At 47.7% G+C, this 12,408-nt stretch overlaps 1 protein-coding gene across 3 annotated transcripts in view; it reads left to right on the forward strand.

The window, feature by feature from the left end:
• The first annotated feature begins 6,479 nt into the window (after positions 1–6,479).
• The window catches only part of REST (RE1 silencing transcription factor), a 26,754-nt gene continuing 20,825 nt past the window's right edge, over positions 6,480–12,408 (forward strand). The window contains exons 1-2 of one of the 3 annotated variants that reach the window (XM_032274308.1): positions 6,480–6,785; positions 9,217–10,120. In XM_032274308.1, coding sequence (XP_032130199.1) covers positions 9,226–10,120 — 895 coding nt within the window. In that variant the 5' untranslated portion in view covers positions 6,480–6,785; positions 9,217–9,225. Of the gene's footprint in view, positions 6,786–7,457; positions 7,610–9,216; positions 10,121–12,408 lie in introns of those variants that run through there. The other 2 variants (XM_032274310.1, XM_032274309.1) reach the window with 2 other exon arrangements.

The raw sequence follows: 12,408 nt of genomic DNA on the forward strand, positions 1-12,408 counted from the left end.
GCTCAAGTGATCTTCCCTCTTTGGCCTCACAAAGTGCTGGCATTGTAGGCGTGAGCCACTGCGTCCAGCCCAGAAGATAATTAATCTTATATTAAAAGTAGGCTTCAGAGTTATGAAACTGTAGATCTGAAAAGTCCCCCTACCTCAAATATATACATTTCTAAAGCCATTGTATGTAGTGGCACATCAGGCCCCAGAGATTAAAAGATGCTTTGGGGAATGGGGCCAGGGAAGAGCAGAAAGAAGACAAAGTGTCTGAGAGAGATGGAAAGAGCACTGAACTGGCTGGAATCAAGTAATGGGTCCTGCCTCCATCTGTGCCCTCACTAGTTGTGCAAACCTGGACAAGCCAAAAGCTTGTAGGCCTTTCTCCATTTTTTTTTTTTTTTTGAGACAAGAGTCTCACTCTGTCCCCAGGCTGGAGTGCAGTGGCATGATCTGGGCTCACTGCAACCTCCACCTCCCAGGTTCAAGAGAGTCTCCTGCCTAAAGAGGATACACCTAAGGTCGAAACAGATTGTTAATGATCATCAAGAAAAATCCAACTACAGACAGTTGTGTGAAACCAGGAATGTGATAGGAATACAATATGCAGAAGAGCAGGCAGGGATATTTTCATCAGGAGGGTAGAACACCAATGTAAGGGTTATTGCTGAGTTTAAAATGAGGAAACTGACGCCAGCACAAAAATATTAAATGCCAATTTATTCAGCTCCCAGGTAAGGTTCTCTGGTCCTGGGGAAAGAGGCCGGAGAAGTCACACCTGACTCTTCTGGGGGGGGGGTTTAATAGGGAGTGAAGGCGTTTGATTGGTTGCAGGGAAACAGGTTGTGGTCAGGGCAGGCTGCTATTGGTAGGTAGGCGGGATTTTCCAACTGCGGGCTAGGTGCTGAGTGCAGAGCTTAGTGTTGAGTGCAGAGGGGTTTTCCAAGGTGGGCTAGGTGCCGAGTGCAGAGCTTAGTGCTGAGTGCAGAGGGGTTTTCCAAGGCGGGCTAGGTGCCGAGTGCAGAAGTGTGCATGTCCGAGCTCCCTGCAAAGCAACCGGCCTTACACCCAAGACCAGGGATCCAGGAGCATTTATTTATTCATGTAGCAGTAGTTATTTGGGAGATTCAAGGAGGCAGGCTCACATTTGGTGTGAGGGATGACTGTAGTGGGTATGGGTGTTGGGTACTGAACAGCAGGTACCAACATGGGTAAGGAGGGTCCCCACTTTGAGCTATTGTGATATGAAGCTAGGATCCTGTAACCATTCATCTAATATTTGTTGAGCAACTGCCAAGTTATAGGTGCTGGGGATAAAGAAATGTCTCTGCATTTCTGGAGTTTAAGTTCCAGTGAAGTAAGAGAAACAATAGTAGGGTAAATAAATAATACCCAGCATGTTGGTAACAAATGCTAGAGACAGAAACAACAGAGAAGGGCATTAGGATTGGATGAAAATGGAGAGAGTTATAATTTTAAATAGTGTGGCCACTGAGAAAATGACATTTGTATCAAGGAGGGGAAGTGATGAGCAGCAATGACAGAGAGGTCCTGGACAGTCTTTCTTTCTTCTTCTTCTTTTTTTTTTTTTAAAGGAGTTTCGCTCTTGTTGCCCAGGTTGGAGTGCAATGGTGCGATCTCGGCTCACTGCAACCTGTGCTTCCCGAGTTCAAGCGATTCTCCTGCCTCAGCCTCCTGAGTAGCTGGGACTACAGGCATGTGCCACCATGCTTGGCTAATTTTATATTTTTAGTAGAGATAGGATTTCTCCATATTGCTCAGGCTGGTCTCGAACTTCTGACCTCAGGTCACTGGCCCACCTCGGCCTCCGAAAGTGCCAGGATTATAGGCATGAGCCACAGCACCTGAATGGTCCTGGATAGTCTTTCAAAAGAGGAACAGCAAGCAAAGTGATGGATCTGAGTTAGAATAGCCACGGTTCAAGGAGGCCAGAGTGACTGAAGGGATCTAGGCTCCAAAAGACAACAGAAAGGAGCCCAGATCAAGTCTCAGGTTCCCTTGTTTACCTTCTTCCCTTCTCAGCATGTAGGGAACACATCCCTGGCTCAAGCTGTAGATGCCTATAATGTATAGTACACTATTCCAGTTATCAGAACCAGAACAAGAGGTCAGAGTCCAACTGGCAGCAAGTGTAGATGATGCTGGTAGGTGCGGTGGCTCATGCCTGTAATCCCAGCACTTTGGGAGGCCGAGGCAGGTGGATCACCTGAGGTCAGGGGTTTGAGATTAGCCTGACCAACATGGTGAAACCCAATCCCTACTAAAATATAAAAATTAGCTGGGCGTCGTGGCATGTGCCAGGGAGGCTGCTCGGGAGGCTGAGGCAGGAGAATTGCTGGAACCCAGAAGGCAGAGCCAAGATCCAGCCACTGTACTCTAGCTTGGGCGATGGGGCGAGACTCCCTTTCAAAAAAAAAAAAAAAAAGAGTCGATGATGCCACATCAAACAGTCAAACAGGACTAGACCAGGCCTTTAATCCGTCTGTCTTCAGCTACCATCAATCTTGAAGCCAATGTAGCTCAGGGTCTGTTGGTAGGTCTCTACAGAAGGCAAAGGAGAGATATAGAGAAGCAACTAGGGAGACCAGATACACTGAACTTAAAAAATATATATTTGGCTAGGTGCGGTGGCTCACGCCTGTAATCCCAACACTTTGGGAGGCTGAAGCAGGTGGATCACCTGAGGTTAGGAGTTCGAGACCAATCTGACCAAGATGGAGAAACCCCGCCTTTACTAAAAATACAAAATTAGCTGGGCACGGTGGGTGCATGCCTGTAATCCCAGGTACTTGGGAGACTGAGGCAGGAGATTTGTTTGAGCCCGGGAGGGGGAGGTTGCCGTGAGCTGACAGCATGCCATTGCACTCCAGCCTGGGCAACAAGAGTAAAACTTTGTCTTGTTTTTTTTCTTTTTATTATTATTATTTTTTATTTTATTAAAAAAAAAAGATAGGGTTTCACAATGATGGCCAGGCTGGTCTTGAACTTCTGACCTCAGGTGATCCACTCACCTTGGCCTCCCAAAGTGCTAGGATTACAGGCGTGAGCCACCGTTCCCGGCAAAACTTTGTCTAAAAAAAAAAAAAAAAAAAAAAAAAATGCCGGTCACAGAGGCTCATGCCTGTAATCCCGGCACTTTGGGAGTCTGAGGCGGGTGGATCACAAGGTCAGGAGTTTGAGACCAATTTGATCAACATGGTGAAACCCTGTCTCTACTACAAATACAAAAATTAGCTGGGTGTGGTGGCACGCGCCTGTAATCCCAGCTACTTGGGAGCCTGAGGCAGGAGAATCACTTGAACCCAGGAGGCAGAGGTTGCAGTGAGACGAGATTGTGCCACTATACTCCAGCCTGGGTGACTGATGGAGACTCTGTCTCAAAAGAAGAAAGAAAGGAAAGAAAGAAAGAGAGAAAGAGAGAAAGAGGGAGAGAGAGAGAGAGAGAGAGAGAGAGAGAGAGCGCGGGAGGGAGGGAGGGAGGAAGGAAGGAAGGAAGGAAATAAATCTCTAGAGAAAAATATTAAGAACATATGATAATTAAAATAAAAATATTGATGAGTTAAATATGCAGAGAAAATATAATAAAAGCAGAACTCATTCCCATTTCAAATGTTTTTCTCTTGCAGAAGATCCTAAAGTTCGAATGCAGCAAAGTAAAATACAGCCTTTTGAAAAACAATTAGGAATTCAAGTTCATAGCAACAGCTTCCCCCAAGGAAATTTTCTATTGATTTGTAATTTGGCCTTGAATTTGACCTGTGGCCTTCATGTCATGATAATTTGGGTCACTCTGAATATGCCATCCTTTGAACAAGGGCCTCTGCTAATTTTGAATGAATGCAGCTGCCCATTGCCATTCTTCTATTTGCATCACAATATGTGGGAATAAATTTGCAATTAATAAGACATTTCCAGTAAGCCGTCAGATTGAGGAAATGAAGGACGTTTATTTAGTAAATTTAACAAGAGATACTTCATTTTTGCTTTTTTGGACATAAGAAAGGGAAAGAAAACAGTTTATGTCTGACAACTCTGGTAGAGGCCTGAATTGTACCCTGGGCTACAGCAACTAAAAAAGCCATGTAATCTCAAATTCGATTCTCGTTAAACAAATAAAATAAAATAAAATATATACAAAAAAATTTATACCAGTCCTAAAAATGTTAATCTTCCTTTCCTCCCTCCCTCCCTTCCCTCCTTCTCTCTCTCCTTCCCTTCTTCCTCTCTTTGGTTCAATGAAAATGAATACTTTTCAGGTTTGATTCATGGAGAGGTCTTACATTTGAAATTGCTGCCAGGCACGATGGTTCCTGCCTGTAATTCCAGCACTTTGGGAGGCCAAGGTGGGTGGATCACCTGAGGTCAGCAGTTTGAGACCAGTCTGTCCAACGTGGTGAAACCCCGTCTCTACTAGCTGGGCGTGGTAGCATGCAGCTGTGGTCCCAGCTACTTAGGAGGTTGAGACAGGAGAAGAGGTTGAGACAGGAGAATTGCTTGAACCCCAAGGCAGAGGTTGCAGTGAGGCAAGATTGCACCACTGCACTCCAGCCTGGGCAACAGAGCGAGACTCCGTCTCGAAAAAAAAAAAAGAAAGAAAGAAAAGAAAAAAGAAATTTCCTCGCCTTTGGTGGCCAAGCACGTTATGGTCTTTATTCCACCTTGGATTGGAGGCTGCATTAATTAGTAATATATTGTCCAGGTAAAGGGAAACAGAGGTCCTATGTGGGTATAGTATACCAGGAAATGAGGAGTCTGGAAGCCCTGTCCTAAGAGAAACTAATAAAGGGACTTCAAAGAGAAGGAAGTGAGGTAACCTGAGGAGAAGCTGGGAGGTCTCTTTTTTCTTTTCTTTTCTTTTTTTTTTTTTTTTTAAGACGGTGGGGTTTCACCATGTTGGTCAGGCTGGTCTTGAACTCCCGACCTCAGGTGATCCGCCCGCCTTGGCCTCCAAAGTGCTTGGATTACAGGCGTGAGCCACGGCGCCCGGCCAGCTGGGATGTCTTAACAACTGCTTTGGGATTTTGAATTTGCCCTTTTCACTGTGTATAATGTTCCTTGCCCTACTTTCCACCTGTTGAAAGTTTCCTCATTCTCCAAGGTCAGACTGAATACATCTACTGTGAAGTTTCTAGAACCTCTTGGGATCCATCTCCCTACTGACAAACCCTCATAGCGCTTGCTACTTATGTTGTAATATCAGTAATAGTCTGACTAATCTTGGTCAGATTAAGTAGTAGGGCCTTGAACGCCACACTAAGGAGTTTAAGCTTTAAGTTTGTAGTCATGGGGAGCCATTATGCTTCTGAGAACAGTTGTCTTTTTGTTGTTGTTGTTGTTTTGAGACGGAGTCTCTCTGTCGCCGGAGTGCAGTGGTACCATCTCGGCTTACCGCAACCTCCGCCTCCCGCGTTCAAGCGATTCTCCTGCCTCAGCCTCCCGAGTAGCTGGGACTACAGGCGCGTGCCACCACGCCCGGCAAATTTTTGTATTTTTAGTAGAGGCGGGGTTTCACCGTGTTAGCCAAGATGGTCTCGATCTCCTGACCTCGTGATCCGCCCGCCTCGGCCTCCCAGAATGCTGGGATTACAGGCGTGAGCCACCGCGCCCGACCTCAGGTGTGACTTAAGACCGACGTTTAGGAAGGTATCAAAGGCAGACTGAGAAGCTATTTCAGGTGAGAAGGGGGTGGAGTTACTATCTTCTTTTTTTGTTGTTTTTGTTAGCACATGACTATGGGCCAAGCATTCCACTTGTTATCCCGTTTCGGAGACGTGAGCCCGGTTACTCTGACACACCGTGGTCCCAGGCGGCCTCTCCGTCCTCACTACCCTCTCTTGTCTCTGTAATTTGAGGGTAATTCCTTCCCCGCAGTCATGCTTTCCAGGTTCAGCAATGACTTGCTACCTGCCATGTCTAGGGATCTGTCTGTCCCCTCAGTCCTCACACTCACTTTGAGTCCATAACCTTCTTCCCGAAATGTTTTCTCGCAAATCCCAACTCCCAGACGCTTAAAGCGAAGCTTAATTAGTCAAGGATAGCTATGGGTAGAGACTTGAAGAGATCTGAAGGGTATCTTCGAGCGCTTTAGACTTGAGAGGCCGGTGACAAAAGCTCTGAAGAGACCGGTCAAAGCCTGCGGATTCTTCTTTTAACAGCTCTATTCTCATGCATGCACGCCAGGGCTTGGGGTAACTTTTGTTGTTTGTTTGTAAAAGAAATCGAGAAAGGGAGTGGGGCCCCGCCTCTTTTCTGACCTAAGGGCAGGAGTGAGGGGCTGGGAGGATTACTGGCGGCTCCCCCTAGACGCGCCCCCAGGCGGGCTGGAGACTGGGGCACTCCGGCTTGGTCGAGGGGCGGGGCGCGCCTAGCGGCCAAGCGCGCGGGCGTCGGAGGGGGCGTGTCCCACGGCCGCGCGCGGCGTCGGAGGGGGCGTGTCCCGCGGGCGGCGGCGGCGGCGGCGCGGGCTGGGTGCGCGGCGCAGCGTCCTGTGTTGGAATGTGCGGCTCCCGCGAGCTCACGGCGCAGAAGCGGAGCGAGCGCCGCCGAGGCCCGGGGCCCCAGACCCCGGCGGCGGCGGCAGCTGAGACCGCTGGGCTAGTCCCGGAGGCTTGAGTACCCTCTGCAGCCCCATTTCTGGGCCTTTTCGGTCCTCGACAGCTCCAGCACCCAACTTTTCCACCCTCCCCCACCCTTCCCCCGAAACTCCAGCAACAAAGAAAAGTAGTCGGAGAAGGAGCGGCGACTCAGGGTCGTCCTCCCCTCCTCTCCGAGGAAGGCCGGTAAGTGCGGCGCGGGGCTGAGGGCTTGGTCGGGGTGGGGGAGGGCCAGTCGGGCGGCGGCGGTGGCGGGAGGGGGAGGGCGCGGAAGGACGCGGAGCCAGGCGCTGTCCAGGGCTGATTTGCAGATACTGTGGCTCTGGCGGCGGCGACCGCGCCGGGCGGGGGCTGGCGGCCGAGCGGGATCGGGTTACACAGCCGCCGCCCGGGGGCTGGGGGCGTTTGTTGGGAGCGGCGCGTCGCCTGGACCCCCTCCCCACTGGAAGCCGGGACACCGCCTCTGTTCGGGCCGGGACGCTACTCCGAATCTGGTCCTTTGAGGCCAAGGAGCGGAGCTGCTCTGGGCCCTAGTCCTGAAACTTCCTCTGTTTCCTCCTCCAGCCCCCAGGTCCCACCGCAGCCCGGCGCGGGCCCGCGGCCCTCCTGTCCCCCTCCCCCAGAGCCTCTGCCTGTCGCCGGAAGGCGCCGTTGAGTGTGGCCGGGCGGGTTGAGTCAGCCCCGGGGCCCGGGCGGTTCCGCCAGCGGGGCTGGACAGCGATTTCTGTGCTTCTGCCGCCCGGCGCCGCGGGCCCCCGCGTCCGGCCACCGACCATCCGAGTTGGCTGGGCTGGGGCGCGCGTCCTGCCGGGCGCCGTGGGGGAGTGAAGTTCTCAAACTTCCGGGGCGCGGGGGTGGCGGCTGGCCCGCGTGGGGGCCCCCTCCGGCGCTCGGGGCCCGACGCCTCGTGAGGGCGCCCGCGGAGCCTCCACAGACTTGGGCGTTGGGCGAGCCTCGGGCGGTCGGAGGGGCCTGGGGGCAGTCAGAGGAGCCCAGACGTTGGCTGCGCGGTAACTTTCTTTCCTCTCGGAGGACGGGGGCCGGAGGGCTGGGGAGGGGTCTGCCTGGACCCGGGGAGGACTTGGTCCGGCCAAACAGCGCCACGAGCTTGCTCCCCTCCCCCGTTTTAGTGTTGGAGAGCGCAGGAAAAGGCTCAGGACGAGTGTCGGGGCGACTCCTGCGAGTTGGTGTGTAAATGCGTGCAGTAATCGGGCCGAGGCGAGAGGAAGCGAGAGCCGCCCGAGTTTGCAAAGAGCTGCTTTGTGTTTGGTATTTTGAGAAAATGGCCGAATGCCTATTTCAGTTAGGAATGCCGCGGCCGAGGCAGGCGCTGGTGGCAGCAGCACGGAGGAATTCGTGCAGCACGTTGGACTTTCGGGCTGTGCCTGGACGGTCTTCCTAACAATCGTTAAAATTCCTTTTGGGGTGGCAGTTAGGGGTTAGGGATCGATTAGAAAAGTCGATGTTGGGCTACATTGCCCAGTAGCTTGGGGCTGTTCAGCTCTGGGACAGCCTTCGCCCTCTGTTTTCTGTGATGGCATTTCCTTCCAACTTTAGTTGGTACGTAGAACTAAACCGGTTTGTGTTTATACACTTGGGTGAATCAGATTACTTTTTGTATTTTTGGTTTAACTTTGTTTTCTTAGGATTTTTTTCTTTTTTAATTTGCAAGAGAACACTTCATTTGAGAATAGCACCTTTTAGATTGAGAAGTAACGTAGTTAAGAGCTTAGAAAGCCCAACTTGTTTTCAAGAAGGTGATCTTGTAATGGCTTCCACTAGACAAGTAGGCCAAGTCAATCACAATGCAAGAAAGTTGCGGATTGTCGAGTTGAGTTGCACGATTATTCTATTTGTATTGAGAAGCTTGGAATTCAGTGTTGTAGAATTTCAGCCTGCAGAAAAATAAGTTTATTAATTTTTATTTGTTGAGTTTTGACTAAATCAAACTTACTTTTTCACAAGAAAAGGTGTCCCATAATGTTTTTCTTTTAAGCCTCTAGAGTTGTCGAGAAATTAAGAGGGACTGACTGGTACTTTTTCACAGTCGTTTATTCTTTTGGAGTTAGTTGAATTCATGCGAAATCCAATTAAGTTGAATAATTATTACAGGCTTCTACTTTCCAGATGTGTTTGTGTACTTAATAAATGCACTGAATGGCTTGTGGATTTCTGGGCTTTCTGATTCAGACCATTGAATCAGAAAGGGGGCAATGAGGGGGAGTTGAGAAGACAATAATTTACTACTCTTGTATTGAATTTTTAAAATAATTTTAACAGGAAAAATGAAGGTTATTTTTTATCCCCACCAGAACAATTAAAGTGCTTGCGGGACCACATGCCAGTGGCTGGATGATGAATGAGTTATGACAAACAATTGGTAGAATTGTTTTCTAGGGATAGTAGAATTTTTTTTTTTTTTTGTGATTGCAGTAAAGACTGTTGGGCATTAACGACTATCTTAAAGGTTTGTTTTTAATAAGTGAAGTTTATTGAGTAATAAAGTTCATATATACTGGAAATTTTTTAAGTTATGAAGAATTACAGTGATGTGGTTTTAAGCCAGTAACAGTAGTGTTTAAACTGGTGCTTTTGTTCTGTTTTGTTTTTAATTCAGAATACAGTTATGGCCACCCAGGTAATGGGGCAGTCTTCTGGAGGAGGAGGGCTGTTTACCAGCAGTGGCAATATTGGAATGGCCTTGCCTAACGACATGTATGACTTGCATGACCTCTCCAAAGCTGAACTGGCCGCACCTCAGCTTATCATGCTGGCAAATGTGGCCTTAACTGGGGAAGTAAATGGCAGCTGCTGTGATTACCTGGTTGGTGAAGAAAGACAGATGGCAGAATTGATGCCTGTTGGGGATAACAACTTTTCAGATAGTGAAGGAGAAGGACTTGAAGAGTCTGCTGAAATCAAAGGTGAACCTAATGGAATGGAAAACATGGAACTGAGAAGTTTGGAACTCAGTGTCGTAGAACCTCAGCCTGTATTTGAGGCATCAGCTGCTCCAGAGATTTACAGCTCAAATAAAGATCTTCCTCCTGAAACACCTGGAGTGGAGGACAAAGGCAAGAACTCAAAGACCAAACCCTTTCGCTGTAAGCCATGCCAATATGAAGCAGAATCTGAAGAACAGTTTGTGCATCACATCAGAGTTCACAGTGCCAAGAAATTTTTTGTGGAAGAGAGTGCAGAGAAGCAGGCAAAAGCCAGGGAATCTGGCTCTTCCACTGCAGAAGAGGGAGATTTCTCCAAGGGCCCCATTCGCTGTGACCGCTGTGGCTATAATACCAATCGATATGATCACTATACTGCACACCTGAAACACCACACCAGAGCTGGGGATAATGAGCGCGTCTACAAGTGCATCATCTGCACATACACAACAGTAAGCGAGTATCACTGGAGGAAACACTTGAGAAACCATTTTCCAAGGAAAGTATACACTTGTGGAAAATGCAACTATTTTTCAGACAGAAAAAACAATTACGTTCAGCATGTTAGAACTCATACAGGTAAGAGAAGCTTTCTTGTCCATAAGTTCAGTTCTCATTTCTGATTGTTGAGTGGTTAGTTGAGGAAAAGTCCTTGAGGAAAAGGACTCTGGTTCAAATCCAGGTTCCATTATTTGCTGTCTTTGTGACCTTGCATGAGTTGTTTAACATCTTTGTTCAGAATTTTCTCCGTGGAGTAACAACATCTAGGATGGGAGGATTATGTGAAGTTATGTGTAAAGCACAGAGTGTTATCTGGGAGGAACAGCCAAGAGATCTTGCCATGCTCTTCCTGAAGTTCATACTCTAATTTGGGATTTACTTTCAGCAAGTTAGACTGCTTTTAAGTTTGTTGATGGCTATGTCTGCTGGCTCATGCCTGTAATCCTAGCACTTAAGGAGGACCAGGCAGAAGGACTACCTGAGCCCGGAAGTTCTAGATCAGTCTGGGAAACATGGAAAGACCCCATCTTAAAAGAAAAAAGGAAAAGTTTGTATATTTATTTCTGTGACACTGAACACATCTAAGATGCAGTATAATTTCTGAAAGGAATTGAGGGCTTATATAAAAAGGAATGCTCAATGATTAACCTTTCATATTTCTACCTAACAAAAGTCTCAAACTTTAAAACATTTGACTTATGAGTTCCTAAAAGAAATGTGAGAAGGTAGTTTTTAAAAGATGGGTGGGATTATCACCAATTGAAACCATTTTCCTGTGAAAGCAAACACACGTAGAAAATGTACTTTTCAGAGAATTATGTTTAGCTTGTTTGAACTCACAGTAAGTACAACTATCAAAAAAGTTGAAATTTTTTTTTTTTTTTTTTTTGAAATGGAGTCTGACTCTGTCACCCAGGCTAGAGTGCAGTGGCATGATCTCAGGTCACTGCAACCTCTGCCTCCCAGGTTCAAGCAATTCTCCTGTCTCGGCCTCCTGAGTAGCTGGGATTATAGGTGCCCGCCATCTTGCCCAGCTAATTTTTGTATTTTTAGTAGCGGCTGTTATCAAACTCTTGACCTTAGGTGATCCACCCACCTCAGCCTCCTAAAGTGCTGGGATTAAAGGCGTGAGCCACCACACCTGCCAGAAACTTTTAAAAATTTCTTTTTGTAGAGATGGGGTCTCACTATGTTGCCCAGGCTGGTCTTAAACGCCTGGCCTCTAGTGATCCTCCTGACTCAGCCTTCCCTAGTGTTGGGATTATAGGCTTGAGCCATTGTGCACACCAGTCATTCACTTTTAAATTGGGTTTGATTCAGCTGGTGTCCACTGTAGTTTGGTTTTTTTTTTTTTGAGACAGAGTTTTGCTCTTGTTGCCCACGGTGGAGTACAATGGCACGGTCTGCAACCTCCACCTCAGAGTCAAGTGATTCTTCTGCCACAGCTTCCTCAGTAACTGGTATTACTGTCTTACGCCACCACACCCAGCTAATTTTGTATTTTTAGTAGAGACAGGGTTTATTCATGTTGATCAGACTGGTCTCAAACTCCCAACCTCAGGTGATCTGCCCGTCTGGGCCTCCCAAAGTGCTTGGATTACACGCATGTGAAGCACTGAGCCCGGCCTTAATTGGGTTTTGATTATTTATTTGAGACAGTCTCAAGCTGTAGCCCAGGCAGTGGTGTGATCGTAGCTCACTGCAACCTCTACTTTCTGGGTTCAAGCAGTCCTCCTACCCCAACCTCCAAAGTAACTAGGACTAGAGACTGCACTGCAACACCCACCTAATTTTTTAAAATTTAAATTGGATTTTAAATATTTGTAATTGAGTGGCCTAATTTTTTTTTTTTTAAGCCCAAAGTTGTACTGGTTTGTTGTCAAAAGGGCCTAATTTTTCAAAGAAATGTTTTTAACTATTGGTAGCTCATGTGGACATTTCTGTTACGTTTTCCTGGTAAGAACTGGTACATTTGGGTCCTTATGAATGGATAGAGTAATCCAGTACTCTACTCTTCGGATCACAAATGAATAGGGGCTGTGGGATGCTGTTTGCCTCAGATCTCCTCCTATAGGACTTACAGGCCCTGGCACTTGCCAAGACTGAACCCCACTGTTGAAGAGGACATTGGGGAGGGGAATTGATATTGCTTTACTGCTTTAAGTGGGGTTGTAGACTTTTTTTTTTGTTTTTGAGATAGTTTTACTTTGTCATCCAGCCTGGAGTGTAGTGGCATGATCACTGCCCACTGCAGCCTTGACCTCCTGGGCTCAAGTGATCATCTTGCCTCAGTCCCCCAAGTAGCTGAGACCACAGATGCATGCCACCACACCTGCCTAATTTTTGTAGTTTTGTAGAGGTGGGGT

The sequence above is a fragment of the Sapajus apella genome, unplaced genomic scaffold, assembly GCF_009761245.1.
Source record: "Sapajus apella isolate SASKATOON/1434 unplaced genomic scaffold, GSC_monkey_1.0 scaffold5, whole genome shotgun sequence".
Classification (NCBI taxonomy): domain Eukaryota; kingdom Metazoa; phylum Chordata; class Mammalia; order Primates; family Cebidae; genus Sapajus; species Sapajus apella.